The sequence below is a fragment of the Coregonus lavaretus genome (assembly GCF_964263955.1).
Source record: "Coregonus lavaretus genome assembly, chromosome: 2".
NCBI classification, from domain to species: Eukaryota; Metazoa; Chordata; class Actinopteri; order Salmoniformes; family Salmonidae; genus Coregonus; species Coregonus lavaretus.
Window position 1 is genome coordinate 43,555,609 of NC_139989.1, and position 22,518 is coordinate 43,578,126.

At 42.2% G+C, this 22,518-nt stretch overlaps 2 protein-coding genes across 2 annotated transcripts in view; one reads left to right on the top strand and one right to left on the bottom strand.

The window, feature by feature from the left end:
• Window positions 1-9,860, top strand: part of tac4 (tachykinin precursor 4) — a gene marked incomplete at its 5' end in the record, with an annotated part of 23,485 nt that extends 13,625 nt beyond the window's left edge. The window contains 5 exons of the mRNA XM_084174038.1: window positions 8,527-8,592; window positions 8,797-8,893; window positions 9,025-9,057; window positions 9,189-9,242; window positions 9,337-9,860. Of these exons, the coding sequence (XP_084030164.1) occupies window positions 8,527-8,592; window positions 8,797-8,893; window positions 9,025-9,057; window positions 9,189-9,242; window positions 9,337-9,374 (288 nt within the window). The remainder of the gene's footprint in view (window positions 1-8,526; window positions 8,593-8,796; window positions 8,894-9,024; window positions 9,058-9,188; window positions 9,243-9,336) is intronic.
• Window positions 9,861-10,065: 205 nt separating this feature from the next.
• On the bottom strand, window positions 10,066-22,395 carry LOC311145981 (histone acetyltransferase KAT7-like). Its single transcript, XM_084182395.1, has 14 exons — window positions 22,239-22,395; window positions 18,192-18,339; window positions 17,300-17,461; window positions 16,315-16,554; window positions 15,735-15,817; window positions 15,481-15,567; window positions 15,207-15,305; window positions 14,817-14,927; window positions 14,156-14,341; window positions 13,920-14,009; window positions 13,673-13,813; window positions 13,493-13,586; window positions 13,124-13,377; window positions 10,066-12,478 (listed from the first exon to the last, which is right to left on the bottom strand). Exons 1-14 carry the CDS (start codon window positions 22,251-22,253, stop codon window positions 12,380-12,382), a joined length of 1,809 nt encoding a protein of 602 aa, XP_084038521.1. The 5' UTR covers window positions 22,254-22,395; the 3' UTR covers window positions 10,066-12,379.
• Window positions 22,396-22,518: the final 123 nt, after the last annotated feature.

Consider the following 22,518-nt stretch of genomic DNA (forward strand, 5'->3'; position numbering starts at 1 on the left):
TGTCAAGGAGTGAAATGTAATTGATGGTGGAGAGTTATGTGAAAGCCATTGGTCCAGTTCTAAATTGATTTAGGACCTATTTAACCGGTCAAGAGTTTTTTGTCACCCTTGGTGAACATAACTCAGAGAAAATACATATCACATGTGGCGTTCAACAAGATTAGATTTTTGGTCCGGTATTGTTCAGTATATATATTACCCTTTGGCAGCGTTATCAGAAAGCACAGCATTGATTTTCACAGCTACGCAGACGATACACAACTTTACATTTCTGTGTCACCACAGAAATACCGTATTAGTGATTTAAATACTTGGATGGCTCACAACTTCCTCCAGCTAAATCAAGACAAGACTGAGGTACTTATTGTTGGAGCCAAAGCACAGAGAGAGAATCTAGCCGCGCATTTTAATTCACGGACAATAAAATGCTTTTAAGTTATGTACCCAGTAGGTCCCTCAGGTCCTCTGGCACTGGCCTTTTAACTATCCCAAAGCCCAGGACCAAGAGGCATGGAGAGGCAGCCTTTAGTTATTATGCCCCCAGCCTCTGGAATAGCCTGCCATAGAAACTGTGGACATATTTAAAAGAGATCTTAAAACACATATTTTTATCTTTGCTTTTCCTCAGGTTGCTTTTTAATTGTTCAGTCATTCTTTTGTTTTTATCTTATGTTTGTTGAGTAGTAAATATTTCAGCTTTTATTTTCATTGTTTTTTATTAGTTTATTTCCTGTAAAGCACATTGCGTTGCATTCCATGTCTGAAATGTGCCGTATAAATAAAGCTTGATTTGATCTGATTTGATTGGTGGAACAGGAGAGATAACACGAGGGACTAATCATGCTCTCCCTCAGGAGGGTTTTAGTTGGCAGTGTGACATCCCAGACTGAAGGCAGAAGTGTTGAGAAGGAACTGACAAAAAGTATCATCCTAATTGGCTTGAAGTCAATCTAACCCTATGCATTCCTCGATACCTGTAATAGAAATGACTGACATGAGGGATTACTTTTCAATGAGGTCCAATTCTAGGAACACTTTTTGTACTTATGAATACCCTCAGAGTTATAAGATGTAACATATGTTAGGTAGGGTTGCGTAACAATCCAAATGAGTAGGCTAATTTCCTAATTAAATACGATAACTAATAAAGAAGCTTTCAAGTTGACGTCAGATGTTGAAAACTTGAAGACTGACATTCTTTATTGCTCTTTATTGCTATTTGTAGATGGGTTGCCAGACAACGTCACAAAAATGATGTGTGCGCATCGATGGGCAGAATGCCGTGTGTTTTTATGATTCTGAAAGGTCAGATAGCTGGGAGAAAACTATGAAACAACATGGCTGCTATGTCTCCATCTAATTTGGCTGATCTCTTGAGCTGTGCTAGGTAGCTTAGTGGTTAAGAGCGTTGTGCCAGTAACTGAAAGGTCGCTGGTTCTAATCCCCGAGCCGACTAGGTGAAAAATCTGTCGATGTGCCCTTGAGCAAGGCACTTAACCCTAATTGCTCCTGTAAGTCGCTCTGGATAAGAGCGTCTGCTAAATGACCAATTATTTATTTATTATATGATAAACAAAACACAGCTATGTTACCAAAATGTTGTTTCAGTTATACAGTATTACCATTTCTTACTAAATACCAAATACCAAATGAAACAGCATTTGGTGACTAGACTAAACATTTATTTCTGATTTTTATCTTCCAGAAAAATGTAATTATCTCCTGATGACGTCCACAATGACTTCAATGGAGTATGATTTTCAATTGGGTCTGATTTTCAATGCAGCTTGATTACAGACATTTGAGCTTCTATCATGTCATTCTGTTAGGTTCTATACAGGTAAAAGTCAGTAAATTAGAATATTTTGAAAAACTTGATTTATTTCAGTAATTGCATTCAAAAGGTGTAACTTGTACATTATATTTATTCATTGCACACAGACTGATGCATTCAAATGTTTATTTCATTTAATTTTGATGATTTGAAGTGGCAACAAATGAAAATCCAAAATTCCGTGTGTCACAAAATTAGAATATTACTTAAGGCTAATACAAAAAAGGGATTTTTTAGAAATGTTGGCCAACTGAAAAGTATGAAAATGAAAAATATGAGCATGTACAATACTCAATACTTGGTTGGAGCTCCTTTTGCCTCAATTACTGCATTAATGCGGCGTGGCATGGAGTCGATGAGTTTCTGGCACTGCTCAGGTGTTATGAGAGCCCAGGTTGCTCTGATAGTGGCCTTCAACTCTTCTGCGTTGTTGGGTCTGGCATTCTGCATCTTCCTTTTCACAATACCCCACAGATTTTCTATGGGGCTAAGGTCAGGGGAGTTGGCTGGCCAATTTAGAACAGAAATACCATGGTCCGTAAACCAGGCACGGGTAGATTTTGCGCTGTGTGCAGGCGCCAAGTCCTGTTGGAACCTGAAATCTCCATCTCCATAGAGCAGGTCAGCAGCAGGAAGCATGAAGTGCTCTAAAACTTGCTGGTAGACGGCTGCGTTGACCCTGGATCTCAGGAAACAGAGTGGACCGACACCAGCAGATGACATGGCACCCCAAACCATCACTGATGGTGGAAACTTTACACTAGACTTCAGGCAACGTGGATCCTGTGCCTCTCCTGTCTTCCTCCAGACTCTGGGACCTCGATTTCCAAAGGAAATGCAAAATTTGCTTTCGTCAGAAAACATGACTTTAGACCACTCAGCAGCAGTCCAGCTCTTTTTTTCCTTAGCCCAGGTGAGACGCTTTTCGCGCTGTTTCTTGGTCAACAGTGGCTTGACACGAGGTATGCGGCAGTTGAAACCCATGTCTTTCAAGCGTCTCTTGGTGGTGGATCTTGAAGCCCTGACTCCAGCAGCTGTCCACTCCTTGTGAATCTCCCCCACATTTTTGAATGGGTTTTTTTTCACAATCTTGACTAGGGCGCGGTGATCCCTATCGCTTGTACACTTTTTCTGACCACAGTTTTTCCTTCCCTTTGCCTCTCTATTAATGTGTTTGGACACAGAGCTCTGAGAACAGCCAGCCTCTTCTGCAATAACCTTTTGTGTCTTTCCCTCCTTGTGCAATGTGTCGATGGTCGCCTTTTGGACAGCTGTCAAATCTGAAGTCTTCCCCATGTTTGTGTAGGCTTCAGAACTGGACTGAGAGACCATTTAAAGCCCTTTGCAGGTGTTTTGAGTTAATCAGCTGATTATTTTGTGGCACCAGGTGTCTTCAAAATGTAACCCTTACACAATATTCTAATTTTGTGACACACGGAATTTTGGATTTTCATTTGTTGCCACTTCAAATCATCAAAATTAAATGAAATAAACATTTGAATGCATCAGTCTGTGTGCAATGAATAAATATAATGTACAAGTTACACCTTTTGAATGCAATTACTGAAATAAATCAAGTTTTTCAAAATATTCTAATTTACTGACTTTTACCTGTATAACCTCTCACCTGTATCAATTGTTCTACTTCAATGATACATTCATTTTATTACATACACTTTTTTAGTTTTTTAGCAATCAAATTAAAAAATATGCTAAATTAACTTAACTTCCCAGCCAGCCTGATCTTCCTGGCACATATTCACACCTCAGACATGAGACAGGCAGCAACATGCCTGAGATTGACTGCCTACTCAATGAGACCTTCCATTTCACTGAAACTACCTCTGTGGCCTGGGTGGGATTAAGCTGGATAGAGTGGCAATCTCGTTTTACAGATTCATCCCTAGAGTTGACCCCAATGTACCATAAGACAATGAGGAAATTAGGAACCCTTTGGACTGGCTGGGATACTGAATGCAGAGCACATGGCTATGTGCTGATTGGACTGCTCTTGTCACGCACATCCAATAGCACCTGTACTTCAGCCTGGAATTGGTCCATCTATCATTAGAGGGATGATATAACCAACATCTGTTTAACATGTTATTTTGTTCATTCTGTGGTGTATATCCAGCCTGTATTTTAATGTATACTACCGGTCAAAAGTTTTAGAACACCTACTCATTCAAGGGTTTTTCTTTATTTTTACTATTTTCTATATTGTAGAATAATAGTGAAGACATCAAAACTATGACATAACACATACGGAATCATGTAGTAACCAAAAAAGTGTTCATGAGATTGCGTCATCTGTGGATCTGTTGGGGCAGTATGTGAATTGGAGTGGGTCTAGGGTTTCCGGGATGATGGTGTTGATGTGAGCCATGACCAGCCTTTCAAAGTACTTCATGGCTACCGACGTGAGTGCTACGGGGCGGTAGTCATTTAGGCAGGTTACCTTCGCTTTCTTGAGCACAGAGACTATGGTGGTCTGCTTGAAACATGTAGGTATTACAGACTCGGTCAGGGAGAGGTTGAACATTTACACGTCCTGGTAATCCGTCTGGCCCCGCGGCCTTGTGAATGTTGACCTGTTTAAAGGTCTTGCTCACATCGGCTACGGAGAGCGTGATCACACAGTCGTCCTGAACAGCTGGTGCTCTCATGCATGCTTCAGTGTTGCTTGCCTCGAAGCGAGCATAAAAGGCATTTAGCCGGTGTAGTAGGATTCAATCTTAGTCCTGTATTGACGCTTTGCCTGTTTGATGGTTCGTCTGAGGGCATAGCGGGATTTCTTATAAGCGTCCGGATTAGTGTCCCGCTCCTTGAAGCGGAAGCTCTAGCCTTTAGCTCGGTGCGGATGTTGCCTGTAATCCATGGCTTCTGGTTGGGATATGTACATACGGTCACTGTGGGGACGATGTCGTCGATGCACTTATTGAAGAAGCCGGTGACAGAGGTGGTATACTCCTCAATGCCATTGGATGAATCCCGGAACATATTCCAGTCTGTGCTAGAAAAACAGTCCTGTAGTGTAGCATCTGCGTCATCTGACCATTTCCGTATTGAGCGAGTCACTGGTACTTCCTGCTTTAGTTCTTGCTTGTAAGCAGGCATCAGGAGGATAGAGTTATGGTCAGATTTGCCAAATAGAGGGCGAGGGAGAGCTTTGTATGTGTCTCTGTGTGCGGAGTAAAGGTGGTCTAGTATGACATGCTGGTAAAAATTAGGTAAAAGACGGATTTAAGTTTGCCTGCATTAAAGTCCCCGGCCACTATGAGCGCCACTTCTGGATGAGCATTTTCTTGTTTGCTTATGGCCTTATAAAGCTCGTTGAGTGCGGTCTTAGTGCCAGCATCGGTTTGTGGTGGTAAATAGACGGCTATGAAAAATATAGATGAAAACTCTCTTGGTAGATAGTGTGGTCTACAGCTTATCATGAGGTACTCTACCTCAGGCGAGCAATACCTCGATACTTCCTTAATATTAGACATTGCGCACCAGCTGTTATTGACAAATAGAGACACACCACCACCCCTCGTCTTACCGGACGGTGCACGAATAACCCAGCCAACTGTATATTATCCGTGTTGTCGTTCAGCCACAACTCGGTGAAACATAAGATATTACAGTTTTTAATGTCCAGTTGGTTGGATAGCCTCGAATGGCGCTCATCCAGTTTATTCTCTAGTGATTGCACGTTGGCCAATACAACAGATGGTAGAAGCGGGTTACCCACTTGCCGACGAATTCTCACAAGGCACCCCGATCTCCGCCCCCTGTATCTCCTTCTTTTCTTCACACGAATGATGGGGATTTGATCCTGGTCTCTGAGAAACAGTATATCCTTCATTAATGAAAAAATCTTTGTCCAGTTCGAGGTGAGTAATCGCTGTTCTGATATCCAGAAGCTCTTTTCGGTCATAAGAGAAGGTAGCAGCAACATTATGTACAAAATAAGTTACAAACAATGCGAAAAAACACACAAAATAGCACAGTTGGTTAGGAGCCCGTAAAACGGCAGCCATCCCCTCTGGCGCCATTCGAAATACACTACAAGTTTTACATTTCCTGCATTGCAGGAAAGTTATCCTGCAACAGGGTGATCAAATTAAGATCCTACATCTGTAGCAATTTTATGAAGTTGGCTTTAGCTATCCCAGATATGTTCCCAATCTCCCAACCTCATAACTAGCTACCAAGAAGACATTTCAGGCTATCAAGTTAGAGTAGCTTGTCTAACTATCTTAGCTGGCAAGGTTGGTAGACTAGAAAAGCAAGCAATTACTAAATGTACTGAATAAGACTAATTCCTTTCAATATTTTACTCAGATTTTAGCAGAGATGCAGAGTAGCATATTTAGTTTCTTAAATAAAATAAAACACAAGTCAGTAGGATACAGACAGCTCAAGAGGTATGATTAGATATGCAGAAATAATTAAGCATAATGCTTATGGCTCTAGATTGTAGAAGAAAAGCTGTTTCAGGTGTTTGAAAAATGCAAAATTTTCCAAATTCCATATGGAGGCCTAGCCCCCCTCTGGCCCACCCACCAGCCATCCTCACATACTTTGTACAACCTCAGGTTTTTGGGTTGCATGACGCCCCTGTCTGACACAGAGATAGAAAGAGTGAAATTACCAAATAAGAACTTTTAAGATCTAAGAAACCTTTTTCAATACATACAGTGCCTTCGGAAAGTATTCAGACCCCTTGACTTTTTCCACATTTTGGTAGGTTACAGCCTTATTCTAAAATTGATTAAATTGTTATTTCCCCCCTCATCAATCTACACACAATACCCCATAATGACAAAGCAAAAACAGGATTGTTTATCTTTTTTGCACATTTATTAAAAATAAAAACGGAAATATGACATTTACATAAGTATTCAGACCCTTTACTCAGTACTTTGTTGAAGCACCTTTGGCAGCGATTATAGCCTCGACTCTTCTTGGGTATGACGCTACAAGCTTGGCACACCTGTATTTGGGTAGTTTCTCCCATTCTTCTCTGCAGATCCTCTCAAACTCTGTCAGATTGGATGGGGAGTGTCGCTGCACAGCTATTTTCAGGTCTCTCCAGAGATGTTCGATCGGGTTCAAGTCCGGGCTCTGGCTAGGCCACTCAAGGTCCTGAGCGTTCTGGAGCAGGTTTTCATCAAGGATCTATCTGTACTTTGCTCAGTTCATCTTTGCCTCGATCCTGACTAGTCTCCCAGTCCCTGCCGCTGAAAAACATCCCCACAGCATGATGCTGCCACCACCATGCTTCACCATAGGGATGGTGCTAGGTTTCCTCCAGAAGTGACGCTTGGCATTCAGGCCAAAGAGTTCAATCTTGATTTCATCAGACCAGAGAATCTTGTTTCTCATGGTCTTAGAGTCTTTAGGTGCCTTTTGGCAAACTCCAAGTGGGCTGTCATGTGCCTTTTACTGAGGAGTGGCTTCCTTCTTGCCACTCTACCATAAAGGCCTGATTGGTGGAGTGCTGCAGAGATGGTTGTCCTTCTGGAAGGTTCTCCCATCTCCACAGAGGAACTCTAGAGCACTGTCAGAGCTACCATCGGGTTCTTGGTCACCTCCCTGACCAAGGCCCTTCTCCCCCGATTGCTCAGTTTGGCAGGGCGGCCAGCTCTAGGAAGAGTCTTGGTGGTTCCAAACTTCTTCCATTTAAGAATGATGGAGGACACTGTGTTCTTGGGGACCTTCAATGCTGTAGAATTGTTTTGGTACCCTTCCCCAGATTTGTGCCTCGATACAAACCTGTCCAAATCATATCCAATCAATTGAATTTACCACAGGTGGACTCCAACCAAGTTATAGAAACATCTCAAGGATGGTCAATGGAAACAGGATGCACCTGAGCTCAATTTCGAGTCTCATAGCAAAGGGTTTGAATACTTATGTAAATAAGGTATTTTACTGTTTTTTATTTTTTATATATTAGCAAAAATTTCTAAAAACCTGTTTTTGCTTTGTCATTATGGGGTATTGCTGAGTTTTTTTTTTTATTAATCCATTTTAGAATAAGGCTGTAACGTAACAAAAAATTGAAAAAGTCAAGGGGTCTGAATACTTTCCGAAGGCACTGCATTTTCATTAGAGAGGGTTTGTTTTGTCCAACATTGGTTCCATTAGCCTTTTTTCATCAAGTCAACTGCAACTGCAATGTATATTTCTTCAATAAGTCATTGCTTTGGATGCAACGATATGCTCTCTCTATAGGCTAATTTAATAGTACTCACCTCTGGGTGTTCTGCCCTTATTGGATTATCATTTATCCAGAGGTGAACAATACGAACACACCATGTAAACACAAGGGTTGAAAAAACCACACATGCATCATGAGAAAAAGGTCAGATGGCGTTAGACAATCGTGAGTTTGCTCACCAGTTGCGCACGAAGGTATGTCACACACATTATCTATTCTCATAAAAAAATCACATTTGATGCTATATAGAGAGTGGGGCGGAGCAAAACATTGGAATATAAATTGACCACAGCGCTATGGATTGACAGGCACACGAGAGAGACAACACTATAAAGTCCATTACAACTTTGGCTTTGCTTAATATATATCTGTTTGTTTCAAACAGAAGAAACACCTGCAGCCTATCATCTATTCCCTCAAATTTACCGACATGGACGTTTTAAAGTTTGTGGTTTTGATAGTTGCAGTGTTTGCGCAGGTATACGGTGCCCTGGGAACCCCAACCAGCGACGATGGAGATATTTGGTCGATTGAAAACTGGCAGGTAAAACGCACGTCCATCTTCTGAAGCTCATAGCTAATTGGTTAGCAGCATGGACAGCGCAAATCGGTCTTTCGCAAATGGAATGTTGTAGCGTCCTGCTGCGTCCAAGCTATTATTTTTAGGTTTCACGTTTAGGACATCTGATATGGCAATGGTTGATAGAAGGCTTCTGTTTTTTATTCTCTGTTACAATTATTGTTACAGCGGGATCCGTTGGAGAGTGGCTTGGCCATCCGCGTGGCTGACCTCATCAAGAGGTCCAAATCGCAGCAGTTTCACGGACTCATGGGGCGAAGCTCAGGTAAATTCAACTTTCATATCTTTTGATTTGGTCATATTTTTTTGGGTCATAGTAAAATGAGTTTGTAGACTATAATTTATAGAAATGATTAAAATTCGAATAAATTAAACACATTTAATTTCCCGATTTAGGAGTCTCTCAACCGATGCGTCTGGGTCAGAAAAGTAGGTGTTTCAAATTTGAAAGCATTTTAAATTCAATTATTAATTGGCCTGCTTTGTGCCTATATTCTGTACTTATATATATATATATATATATATATATATATATATTGTGTGTGTGTGTGTTTCATCAGGAAATAAAGGAGAAATGTTTGTTGGACTCATGGGTCGAAGGTCCTCAAGTGGAGGTAGTCAAGCACTTTACCAGATTATAAATATGTTAGCTATCGTTCTTCAGAACAAATTCAATCTAATGTATTTATTCCATATTTGTTTTTCCAGAGTCGCAAGAGGAATGGAACAAGCCCCAGTATTACTAGAGAAGAAGATATAACTTGATTGATTATTACAGTAACTTTGAACAATCTTGCTCAAATGATTAGTCTAGGTCAAAGCAATCCAATACATGCAACAAAGCTTAATTTATGTAGCATAAGTAAGGAATGTGTAATAAGGGTCAATAATTATTTGTCCCATGTGTTTAAAAACTGGGTCAGGGATTTGCTGCAACTAATTTACATTGTATGCCTTCCTTTACTGTACCATTCTGTATTTTTTTGCATAATATTAAATGGATTGATGTGCATACAAACAGGTATATTTGTAATTTTTTAAGATAATAATTCACACAAATGCCCCATCACAAAGCATTACTGAACTTCAAGATTCATTAATATTGAACAACTTAATTTGCTTTTCTGTGCTTCATATCAAATGCTGATCATTTGTCAGTGAACCCCTACACATCTATGTGGCATAAAGGCTCAATGCTGTTCGAATTTCCTTAATAAAAACCTTGTTCAATCAAGTGCACTTTTTCTAGTGTTGATTTGCTTTCAACTGTCTAGATCTACCAGATTGGTGCAGGTCATGGAGCGGAGATGAAGCCACTTTAGACTGACACATGCACCCGAGACAGAAACATATTGCAGTGTGTAGTGGCAACTGGTTGGGGAAACAGAGGATGCTGCCCCAGAAAGTTCAGAAAGAACACCTAGCACACAGGATCAATACATTTTGGAGTTTAGATTTATTGGAGAGGAAGCAAGTACAAAAGCAGGTGCACACAACTTATCTACATATTAATGCTGTACAGAGGTACTGCTGACTGCTGTGTAGCTACAGTGGTCTACTGCTCTTTTGTTAGCTTATTGAAGAACAAATGCTTGTATGAAGGTGAGCATTATGACCCCACACACTGGTTTCAGGTAAACCAGGCTGTTCTGGAGTTGCTTTCTATAGCTGCCATGACTGGCACAGGAGGAAGCATCTAGACAACAGAAACATGTTGGGAGGCAAAATGGATGGCAGATTGGCAAAATATGAAAGGCAGAGGTAGAGGAGAATTGTTTGTGGGAAATTAACAGTTGACAGTGTTTTCTCAGGTTCCAATAAAATGTACAGTGAAATGAGCTGCAAGTTGAGCTACTATAATACCTATTTTGTGTGATGTTAGGACAAGTTAGCATCTATGCATGCCAAAGAAAAACTTTGCAACTAAATCAAAATCATACCCCAAAATGTCATGGACAGTGTGCAATCTAGTTTTAGAGAGACAAAATAAGGACATAAACAATCTGATGCACAGGTATATTTCAAGGCCTTTTACTTCTCAACATTCAAAAGCAGAAGGAATGAATAAAGCCTGACTGGCCCAAAACTATTTTAACATGGAATTTAAAATTGGCAATCCAACACTTCAACTCGTGAGTGCTTATAATCTGAAAACACCATATTATTGGAGTATTACTTTCTTAGTTCGAAAACAAGAAACATTTTAAACCTGGATCCATTGAAATACATCTTGAAATATGACTGTGGTGAAATATACAGTATATTTGGCAGCCTTGAGGAAATACCTATTCTCTCAGATTCAGAGCTTGTTTTGTTTCTCCCCTATGACACACAAATGCACAGATCAAATAGCTTATTTTTTAAATACACACGAAAAACAAGAACAATCCAGAAACACAACTGAATAAAAACTCTACAGAAGGATTAACACTATTTGAGAATGACAGTGAAGTTTGTCAAACCTTTACGATGATAGTAAAGAGTTAACTTTTGACATATGGTCAGTAAAGGCCATTTCTTCTGCAACTATAAAGATGTGCACTTTACATATTTATTGCCCTATTGTGGCTATACATTCTTGAGATGAGGGCCATACGTTGCTGTGGAACTCAATATCTTTATATATACAGCAGATGGAGGTGATTTATGGTTTCATCCAATGTATATGCACAATCAGTCTCTCAAGTAATAAAACTAGCAGTCAGTAACATTTGCAGCAATTCAAAATGGTGATGGTGAAAAACATCCATTATTTTATCCTTATACACATAAAACGGACATACAATGGTTTGACCACAACGCAAAACAAAGTTGTCTTTTTTGCTAGGTGCTTCATGCATTTGCTTGTTCCTCTGTAACATGTTAGAGAAAATCTCTTCTAATGACACGTTAAAATCTAGTTCTCAATACGGCTAGGAAACCAGTCCTGCGCATTTTCAAAACTTTCTTCAAATATACTTTGTCTTGCCAAACCTGTACCATAAAATCTTCTCTTGATCATTTAAATATATTGACAGTGTGAATTGAACTTGACATCAAATTCGTACTTCGGCCTCAGACAGAGCCTGACTGCAAATTCCAGTTCTGTTCCTCCTCCTTCTCTCCCAGTGTTCACTTATGCATTTATGCAAAAGGAAAGGACTGGGGTAAGGAACATCCTCCAGCCAACGTTTTCACCAGTCCGATGCTTTTAAATCCTTGAATGAGTGCACACTTTGGAAAGAAGGGGAAGAAAGGGAATTGGGAATCTTCACACTTTCAGGAAGTCAATTTAAAATAGCTTAAAAAAGGACATTAGCCAAAACAGCTTAAAACAGTGGTAAAACCAAACAGAAATAGAAAAATGAGGAGCAAAGATGAAAAAAAAACAGAAACAAAACCAAACAGAAACAGTAAAGACAATCAAGACGCATGGATACATTGTTGTGCTACCACGACCCCTCCCCAGAATGACAGCTATATTTCCACACGTACTAACTAACTGGTTCACTAGGTTAACACGGTTCTACTGAGAAGTTTTGTGTGAGGAAAGCTAGGGTCTGGATTCAAGCAACCCACCATCAGTATTCTTCTTGATATTATGATCTACTACTTAAGCCTGGTTAGGACTCTCAATAATAATAATCAATAATTCTGCACTAACACAGTGTACTGATCAAAAAGTTGTTTGAAGTAAACTATTCTGATAGTGAGCTTTGAACCCAGGTCCTTGGGTTGGAGAGGTATGGTGTAGGAGGAGGGGAGGGGTGTCCTATGTTCCTTTAGGTGGGGTCCACTTTAAGGCGGTGGGTTCAATAGTCTTGCTGCTGCCGCGCTTGGTCTCCTTGGCTTTCCAGTCGTCGATTAGGTCCTGGAGGAGATAGTAGCATGTTAGCCTCAAAACCCCAGGTTTGTCACGCTCTGTTCCAAAACCTGTGGAAGTTCTCCTCAGGAAGACAATCAAAAGGACAGACAACAGTGGTATAGATGGAAACTAGACCTGTGCCACTTTTTAAACCAATGAAATATTTAGCATGTTTCTGATTTTTTTAAATTAATACATAACTAATACAGCATAGGCACACTGTCTGACACAGTAGGAAAAAGAGACACAGATAAAGCAAAAAATAATAATAATTCTAAAACAAGGAAATGCCTCTCCTGAGGGGAAACGTCACTTGTACTCATACCGAGCGTCAACAGCCTGCATGCCCATTCAAATGCAAAATCCAATACCAAAGTTCTCCAGACTTCCAATAGTAAAGCCAACGAGACGAGATTTGGAAAGATGGCTCCGCGAGACTAGTAGCATGTTAGCACTGCTAGGCTCAATGATAGGTGGATGTCCAAGACAATATCGAGACTGAACTGACGTCTAATGGAATAACCCAAACCCCAACTAATTCCACAGTTAGTTGGAGAAATGTCCTGGCTGTCATTGTAAATAAGAATGTGTTCTTAACAGACTTGGCTGGTTAAATAACATAAATACATGAAGAAATAGTAGGTGACATACCTGTCTCTTTAAGACCAGATGCTTCCCTTTCCAGTACTTGAGCATCTGGAGGGACTGCAGGGTGCTGACGATGTCCACTGGGTTGACAGCTGTCTCCTGGCTGATCTCCTTGATGGAGATCTCCGTCCCCTGGAACTGGTTGAGGTAGCGCAGCAGCACCTCCTTCCAGTAGGACCTGTAGCTGATCAGGCCCAGGTCTGAGAGGGGCCGCTCTGGAGAGCCCACCTTCTCCTCCACCTTAGACAGTAGGTAACCTGGGAGAGGACAGACCACACACAGACCAGGGTTAGAGAGAAACCAGGACCAGACACAGGGTGACAGAGAGATCAGGTAGAGTTACAGAGACCACAAGGTAGTGGCTGTACTCACTGAAGTCAATCAGCATCTTTCCGTAGCCCTGCCTCATGTACTGTGGCATGGTGAGAATACAGGAGACATTGTAGTTCAGGAACGAGTTCTTCTCCTAAATGGGAGGACATAGATGTTTTGTGTTTGAGAAAAGCACTTAATAAATCAAATGTAACATTATAACTACAACTGACTGGTTACCTTTGAGAAGTAGCCAACCAGATGGCAGCCGGTGTTGTCAGCCTCTGTCATGACGTAGAAGAGGAAGGGCTCCACGTCGTAGTATAGGGTCTTGTGGTCCAGGAAGAGCTTAGCCAGAAGGCATAGGTTTTGGCAGTAGATCTATGGAAGACAGGGTCATTTAGCAGGGCTATGGTCAGAGTAGGGTAGTCATTACATTCACAAGGCAGGATAACATAACATTCCCGGGACCACAGAAATCTCTCACCTTGTTCTTTTTACCGTCCACCTCAAAGACTGAGATGTTTCCTTTTCGATAGATCTCATCCCCTGGTGGGTGTTTCCAGACACACTTTGCCTGTACAGGGGGAGGGAAAGCACCGATCATCATACAAAAACCTATTCAGAATTGAGATCCACTCTGAAACGTCTGACTACGGCCCATCCATAGAGAACAATCAAAAAACACAGGAGAAATTACTCGACATGCACCAACGTTCTCACCATGTGCCGGCGCAGGATGGTCTGACTCTTCATGTACTTGAGGCAGAACTCACACATGTAGAGGCGTCCCAAGCGGGCGTACTCCTCGGGGTAGGGCGAGTGATACCAGGTATCCAGCTCGTAGCGGCCAAACACGATGGTCTTGATCATGTTGCTGCCCTCCGCCACCTGGCCCTGCAGCTTCTCCTGCACCAGGCGGAGGACAGGAAGAGGGGAAAGAAAAGAGAGGAGGAAGAGAGAGGTTTGACCAACGCAGCGAGGGAGAGGGGCAGGCAAGACGCCACGGGAGGGGAACCCAATACCCTCCATGGAAGCAACCACGAAGAATGCGCTTTAATTTGGAAAAAGGTTAGAAATGTGTGTGGAAAGGATAAGAGAGAGCTTTGGAAGACTGAAAGGGGAGCCTCTTAAAGATATCAGCTAGAGTAAATCTAGCTCAAAGAGAGCGAAGAAGTAGTTCTCCATAAACTATCCGGTCTTGTAACTGACAATACCAGACAGTGTGAGTAGCCAGATTACCCAGAATGCTCCCCGTCTGGCAATGCCCACCGTAAACGGTGAGAGCTGGGCGTGGACTGGGCCCAGTCCAGACAGTCACTAGTACAGGCTCAGGAAAAGAAAGAAGAAAATGGGAGGAAGGGCGATGAGTTCTCTCTCTTACAAGATCCTCCGAAGCACGTGCCTGGGCTTTTCGAAAGAGCTCCAGGTCGTAATCACTTGTGATGTTCTCCAGGAGGGGCTCTCGGTTGTTGCCGTGGGACTGCCGGTGCTCCTGGGACATCAGAGAGGGAGAATAAAGCCTTTAACCTCAGAACAATCAGCATATCTCTTCAACCGGACACATTATTTACCTTCAACATATCTGTTGTCTGAACAGTTGTCAAAGACACTTTTTAATTTGGAAGTAATATATTTGTTTACCTTGTGTATGGGATAAGAGTGTATTACAACGTGTAGGCTACAAGGAAACGTTTTTTCTTCTGGCACTAATGGAAAAGGGTTGTTTTTCCTTTCCTAGAGTTTGGATTAGAGGTCAGATCACCACACTCACCATGTACTGGTCTTTCTGCTCTTTTAGCAGACCCGAGTTCCTCTTCTTCCTCATTTCCGTCACCTTCTCCTTGTACCTCATCTGTCTCTCCGTTGGGGCCTAATCCATTATGCAATGTTATGATACTGCCTTTAAATCCTAAACTCATTGGCACCCTATTGCCTTTCTTGAAACATTTACTGCAAGGAAGGACAAATCCAAAGCAAAAACAGTAGCGTAGTGATAAAATTAGATGGTTGATCAAATGAAAGTCCCAGGATCAGGATCATAGTACCTGGTGACGGGTATCGTGTCTGTTCTCGTCCTGCCGGTGGGACAACGTTCGCTCCTCCACCTGTTTGTCACGAGAGGAGGCCCTCGTCTGTGAAGAGAAATCCTGTTTGGTAAATCACAAAAGCTCTCATCCCTACAGAAGATATGCCTACAGTATGTAGTTTTAGTAAGTAGCAGGCAAGACTGATTTCAGACACGGTCCAAGAATCCCACACCTCAACACTAAAGCCAGCTGCCAAGGTCTTGTAGATTTACCTTGCATTCGTCTACAGAGAGGTTGTGGAAGAGAGGGCAGCCAGATATTGAGAAGTGCCTCTCATGTTTCCCTGTCAAATGGCCTGAAAAACAACAAAACAGAGAACGTCAAGTGAAACAAATGCAGAAGATAAACATTAACAGCATGTGTAGCGTTCTGAGGCCCACATTGCACAAAAAGTCAACTATGTAAATAAATGTCCTGCCCTCATTCACGGTGGAGCTGATGGATAAGAAAGAGATAATTTACTCCTGAGTGGCGCAGTGGTCTAAGGCACTGCAACGCAGTGCTAACTGTGCCACTAGAGATCCTGGTTCGAATCCAGGCTCTGTCGCAGCCGGCCGCGACCGGGAGACTCATGGGCGGCGCACAATTGGCCCAGCGTCATCCAGGGTAGGGGAGGGAATGGCCGGCAGGGATGTAGCTCAGTTGATAGAGCATGGCGTTTGCAACGCCAGGGTTGTGGGTTCGATTCCCATGGGGGGCCAGTATAAAAAAAAAAAAAATGTATTCACTAACTGTAAGTCGCTCTGGATAAGAGCGTCTGCTAAATGACTAAAATGTAAATGTAAAATTTACCCTGGGAGTTGCAGCCTGGTGTGGGGCACTTCATGTTGAAGTTGTAGCTCTCGTGGAAGCGGCGGCGCTTGGGCCTGTGGGAGAGGTCGCTGCCAGAGTCTTTGAGTGACAGCTCCTTGGCCAGGCTGTCGTCGTGAGAGGCGTTGGGGCTGGACACGTCGATGTCCGACTCCGAGGAGGGGGCGTTCCCTGTTGGGGTGCGGGGCAGAGACTCGTCCTGGTCTGCTGCTCGCTTCAGGTCTGGAAGAGCCAATGAGGAGAAGAACACATGTAAAGGAATAGTTATACTCACAAGCCAGTCAGACACCTCACATGATGGGCCTTAGTTCATATTTCAAGTGCCTGGCTTGTATCTAGAATTATGAAGGAGGACATTCTCACCACTCTCTCACAGTACCATGTTTATACAATTTCAGGACACAAGATTCAATTTTGTTGTGATGCTGTTATACACCCACCCACTATATATTTTTTGTCAATGTTGGTGATGCATTTGTTTTTCACAAAATTCCCTTCAGATTTTTCCAAGGCAGGTTTCAAAGGCAAAAAGTGAGGGGTATGAAACAGGACAGGAGGGGATGATGACTCATCATGACACCAGACACCCAATACATGATTACATACAACGACCCCACCGCACCAGCAACAGAAACCCAGAGGAATAAATAGGGATGGTAGCTACAAGCACAGGCTGCAATTCTCTGCAGAACTCTGAGGAACCAGCAGAAAAATAACAAATGAGTGGAATAACATGTGGAGGACAACACAAGCCCAAATAATCTGTTATGAGGACACAAGCCAAAAACAAACTTAAAGAGTAGAAAAGCACTGGATGAGCATCACTGCCCCTTCGAAAACTTAAAATGATACAATGAACAGATATCATAAGTAACGCAGCGGGTGGCCAGCTCTGGGGTGTGGACAATGGAGCGGTGGGGGGGTGGGGGCTGTGAGAGAACGTGACCATGCTGCCTCTTCCTCCTACCCTCCACATGCTGCTCTGTGTCCGACCCCGAAGAGCGACTCTGGCGCAGAGGGTATTTCTTGGGGGTGACCGGCGGCCCTTGCTGCAGACTACGGCTACGGGTCACCCGCCGGGCAGAGAAGGTCACCACCTCTGCTGGGCTGGTCTGGACAGGGCTGGAATCTAAAAAGACATTTTTTTTAACAGACGTCTTCGGGGGTCTCTAGCCCTCAGCAGTAATGTAGTATTTTGTCTCCTCTACGGATACATCCCTTTCAAGCAGAGACACTTACACTCCCTAAACAAACGGGTTCATTTCCACAACATAAATGACCAGTAGTGTACAGGCAACAAAAACAAAACATAGGCCCAAGCAGTAGGCTACTTGTTGTGCATAGCAACTTTAATAACAATATCAGCTCAGTTCTCAAATTGAGGACCAAGGGACATGGCAAGCTTTTCAAAAACCACATAGAATGCATCCAGTATTTTTCAATAACAAAAGGAGTGGAAACTATATCATCCTCTATTCAAACCATGACCGCCAGATCGAATAGGGATCAGGGTGGATGACTGCTGTCTAAACCTATTCACAGTTTATGACCTTGATTGCTGATATACAATGGCTATTGTTACAGCAAGAGATGACAACCCATGAGCACATCTATGGGTATATCTACAGACAGACAAAAGAGAACCCCAGCATTACATACAGAATCTTCATTTTGAATCTTCTGACCTAGATTATTGTCACAACATTTGGTTCAATGACCTAGACTGAAAACTCATATAGGGCTGGAATCCAAGGGATTCATATAGGATTCATAGTTATTCAGCAGATTCTTGAAGCAGAAACATAATATAAATATTTCGGCCATCTCATGACAGTTCCATATCAAAACAGCATATTTACCTTGTGAACTTTGGCTGAGTCGCAGCGATGCGCGGGTGAGGCGCGTGTTCCTCCGTGTTCTCCCATAAATCTCGATTCTGTCTGTGTGCTCGTGGTCAGCAGAGAAGTCTGAATCCTCAGTGCCGTCTGAGCTGCTCCCAGCATTCCTCTTTCATAGAACAAAAGGGAAGATCGAGCGTCAGTTATGCACATCAATAACATAAACATGTCGATTTTTTGGTTTGGTTTCTGTTAGCTTGTATGAACAAAAATGCTAACGTTAAATCCATTTATGATTATCTGAAGCATCACTTGTGTGCCCAATCTTACTATTACGTTAGTTTTCGTCTTCCAACAACATGCGGTACGAAACAGCGCAATAGCCGCTCTAACTGCGACGTGAATAGGCTATATTCAGTAGCCTACAGTGCATTCGGAAAGTATTCAAACCCCTTGACTTTTTCCACATTGTTACATTACAGCCTTATTCTAAAATGAATTAAATTGTTTTTTTCCCCATAATGACAAAGCAAAAACTGGGTTTTAGACATTTTAGCAAATCTATTTAAATAAAAAAATATTACATTTACATACATATTCCCGGCGATTACAGCCTCGAGTCTTCCTGGGTATGACCCTACAAGCTTGGCACACCTGTTTTGGGGAGTTTCTCCCATTCTTCTCTGCAGATCCTCTAAAGCTCTGTCAGGTTGGATGGGGAGCATCGCTGCACAGCTATTTTCAGGTCTGTCCAGAGATGTTCGATCGGGTTCAAGTCCGGGCTCTGGCTGGGCCACTCAAGGACATTCAGAGACTTTTCCCGAAGCCACTCCTGCGTTGTCTTGGCTGTGTGCTTAGGGTCATTGTCATGTTGGAAGGTGAACCTTCGCCCCAGTCTGAGGTCCTGAGCAGGTTTTCATCAAGGATCTCTCTGTACTTTGCTACGTTCATCTTTCCCTCGATCCTGACTAGTCTCCCAGTCCCTGCCGCTGAAAAACATCCCCACAGCATGATGTTGCCACCACCGTGCTTCACCTTAGGGATGGTGCCAGGTTTCTTCCAGACCTGACGCTTGGCATTCAGGCCAAAGAGTTCAATCTTGGTTTCATTAGACCAGATAATCTTGTTTCTCATGGTCTGAGAGTCCTTTAGGTGCCTTTTGGCAAACTCCAAGCGGGCTGTCATGTGCCTTTTACTGAGGAGTGGCTTCCGTCTGGCCACTCTACCATAAAGGCCTGATTGGTGGAGTGCTGCAGAGATGGTTGTCCTTCTGGAAGGTTCTCCCATCTCCACAGAGGACCTCTGGAGCTCTGTCAGAGTGACCATCGGGTTCTTGGTCACCTCCCTGACCAAGGCTCCGATGGCTCTAGGAAGAGTCTTGGTGGTTCCAAACTTCTTCCATTTAAGAATGATGGAGGCCACTGTGTTCTTGGTGAACTTCAATGCTGCAGACATTTTTTGGTACCCTTCCCCAGATCTGTGCCTCGACACAATCCTGTCTCGGAGCTCAACGGACAATTCGTTCGACCTCATGGCTTGGTTTTTGCTCTGACATGCACTGTCAACTGTGGGACCTTATATAGACAGGTGTGTGCCATTCCAAATCATGTCCAATCAATTGAATTTATCACAGGTGCACGCCAATCAAGTTGTAGAAACATCTCAAGGATGATCAATGGAAACAGGATACACCTGAGCTCAATTTTGAGTCTCATAGCAAAGGGTCTGGAAACTTATGTAAATAAGGTGTTTCTGTTTTTCTATTTTTAATACATTTGCAAAAAATTCTAAAAACCTATTTTTGCTTTGTCATTATGGGGTATTGTGTGTAGATTGATGAGACAAATAATAATGTAATCCATTTTAGAATAAGGCTGTAACGTAACAAAATGTGGAAAAAGGGAAGGGGTCTGAATAATTTCCGAATACACTGTATATCCCCAATACAGCTCCGGTCTTCCCAAATCTGCATCGGATGCGCTCATAAATTATCTGCTACTCACAGAATGTTTCAGAGATCTCAAGTTATGATGCTGCGTGCATTTAATCAAATACACGCAGTCAAACAACAAATAATAATGTGACACAGGTTATTTTCCTGTGTTTAGTCCTGACTGCATTCTCACCTGCAGTGAACCTCACCACGGTATGAATTGAATTGGACCGAGACCACCCTTTTTGAGCAAATCATGGTGCGATTTTTAGTGTGCTCCCGTGTGCGGATAGTAAACTAAGGGGGTAAATGTACCAGAGTTCGGAAAAACAGCACCAAACATATTTGGTGTGAAAGCCCCCTAAAACTGAAGAAAAATGTGGCAAAGAAATTAACTTTATGTCCTGAATAGAAAGCGTTATGTTTGGGGCAAATCCAACACAACACATCACTGAGTACCACTCTTCATATTTTCAAGCATGGTGGTGGCAGCATCACGTTATGGGTATGCTTGTCATCGGCAAGGACAAGGGAGTTTTTTAAGAAAAATAAATGGAATAGAGCTAAGCACAGGCAAAATCCTAGAGGAAAACCTAGACACTGGGAGACAAATTCACCTTTCAGCAGGACAATAACCTAAAACACAAGGACAAATATACACTGGTGTTGCTTATCAATACGACATTGAATGTTCCTGAGATACTGGCCTAGTTACAGTTTTGACTTAAATCGGCTTGACAATCTATGGCAAGACTTGAAAATGGCTGTCTAGCAATGCTCAACAACCAACTTGACAGAGCTTGAAGAATTTAAAAAAGAATAATGTGCAAATGTTGTACAAACCAGGTGTGCAAAGTTCTTAGAGACTTACCCAGAAAGACTCACAGCTGTAATTGCTGAAAAATGTGATTCTAACATGCATTGACTCAGGGGTGTGAATACTTATGTAAATTACATATTTCTGATTTCATTTTCAGTACAATTTCTAAACTACATGTTTTCACTTTGTCATTATGGTGTATTGTGTGTAGATTGGTGAGAAAAAAACATATTTAATCAATTTTGAATTCAGGATGTCACAACATGTGGAATAAGTCAAGGGGTATGAATACTTTCTGAAGGAACTGTATGTTTTGAAGCAAACTGGACTGGAGTACTAGCTAGTAGTCTACACAGAAAAAATCCAAATCTAATAGCACAAGCACATAAGATACAAGAATCACCGAAAAGATGATTGTTTACAAGCGTCAATGGTTTACATCTTGACTTAGGTGGAGGCGGGAGGGGGAGCATGTGAACAAGCAACACTTCCGTAGTACGTTTCCCACAATGCACCATGTCAAAAAATAACCAACTGCCAGAATTGAAATGCACTGGGGAAATGTTCCAAAACAAACATGAACATCCAAAAACGTACAACGGGACATGTATATGTATGTTAACAACATTACAATACTGTTACGTTAACAACTACCGTAGCGAAAATACATTCGAGATGAAAATGGCTCAACAATCATGAGGCCGCTATGCGTCTTTAACCAATTGCAAGTGAGGAGAGGCGGGACATGAGGAAATTAAACCAATTGATACTATGCTATTCCTGAATCAATCCAATGAAATCGTTGTTTTGAGGAAGACAATTATTTCCCTCACCACCAGCAGGATTCAAGTAGCTACAGCCAGAGAGGTTTAAACCTAGATAACACTTTTTGGTACACCCTGCGGGCCTGTTCCACCAAGCTTTTGGTTCTATCAGTACTAGCTGGTGGTTCATCTGTTAGCTAGATAACCTCGCTAGCTAGCTAAAGCAATTGTGAAATGATGTTTAAATGCACCCCATCACTATAGCCATGAATGCACACACTCTTGGATAGCTAGCTAGCACATTAGCTAGACCAGTATCGCATCAGCTTGCCATGGCATTTGTGCTATTCTAAATGTTACACACAATTGATTGTGCTGTGCTGTGCTTTAACGCAAACTAGGGCTCAATTAGTTCCTGTTTGTCACGTTATAGTGACATTGCGACATGATAGCTAATTAGCTAAACAAATTTACATTACATATAGCTAGCATGAGTCAGTCACCTGTATTTTACCACTAACGTTACGTATCTAAATAAATCAAGTTCTTACCTTTCTCCGGGGCATTTCACTTTAACGGCGTCTTGTTTTAAGACGTTAGCTATCCCTTAGCAGTACAAATAAACAGCGTTTTAAAATGAAAATGCTCACGAATGAAACTGGTTGACTGGAGATACCGCTCAACGTTTGTCTCACACTTCCGTGATATGTTCAAGCAAGTCGACACGTTTCGGAATGTTTTGAAACGGTTCTACTGTTATTAAATTGGCCACTAGATGGCGGTGTTGTAACGTGTACATGATGGGCCCTTGCTAATCGGAATCCTTGGGAG

Bases quoted from the DNA above. Each gene is read 5' to 3' on its own strand.
- LOC311145981 (XM_084182395.1), bottom strand. The intron at 15,818-16,314 runs GTAAATTTTACA...GTTGTTTTTCAG, and splicing joins ACCAGGCTGCAACTCCCAGG to GCCATTTGACAGGGAAACAT. The intron at 14,010-14,155 runs GTGAGAACGTTG...CCCCCTGTACAG, and splicing joins CCATCCTGCGCCGGCACATG to GCAAAGTGTGTCTGGAAACA.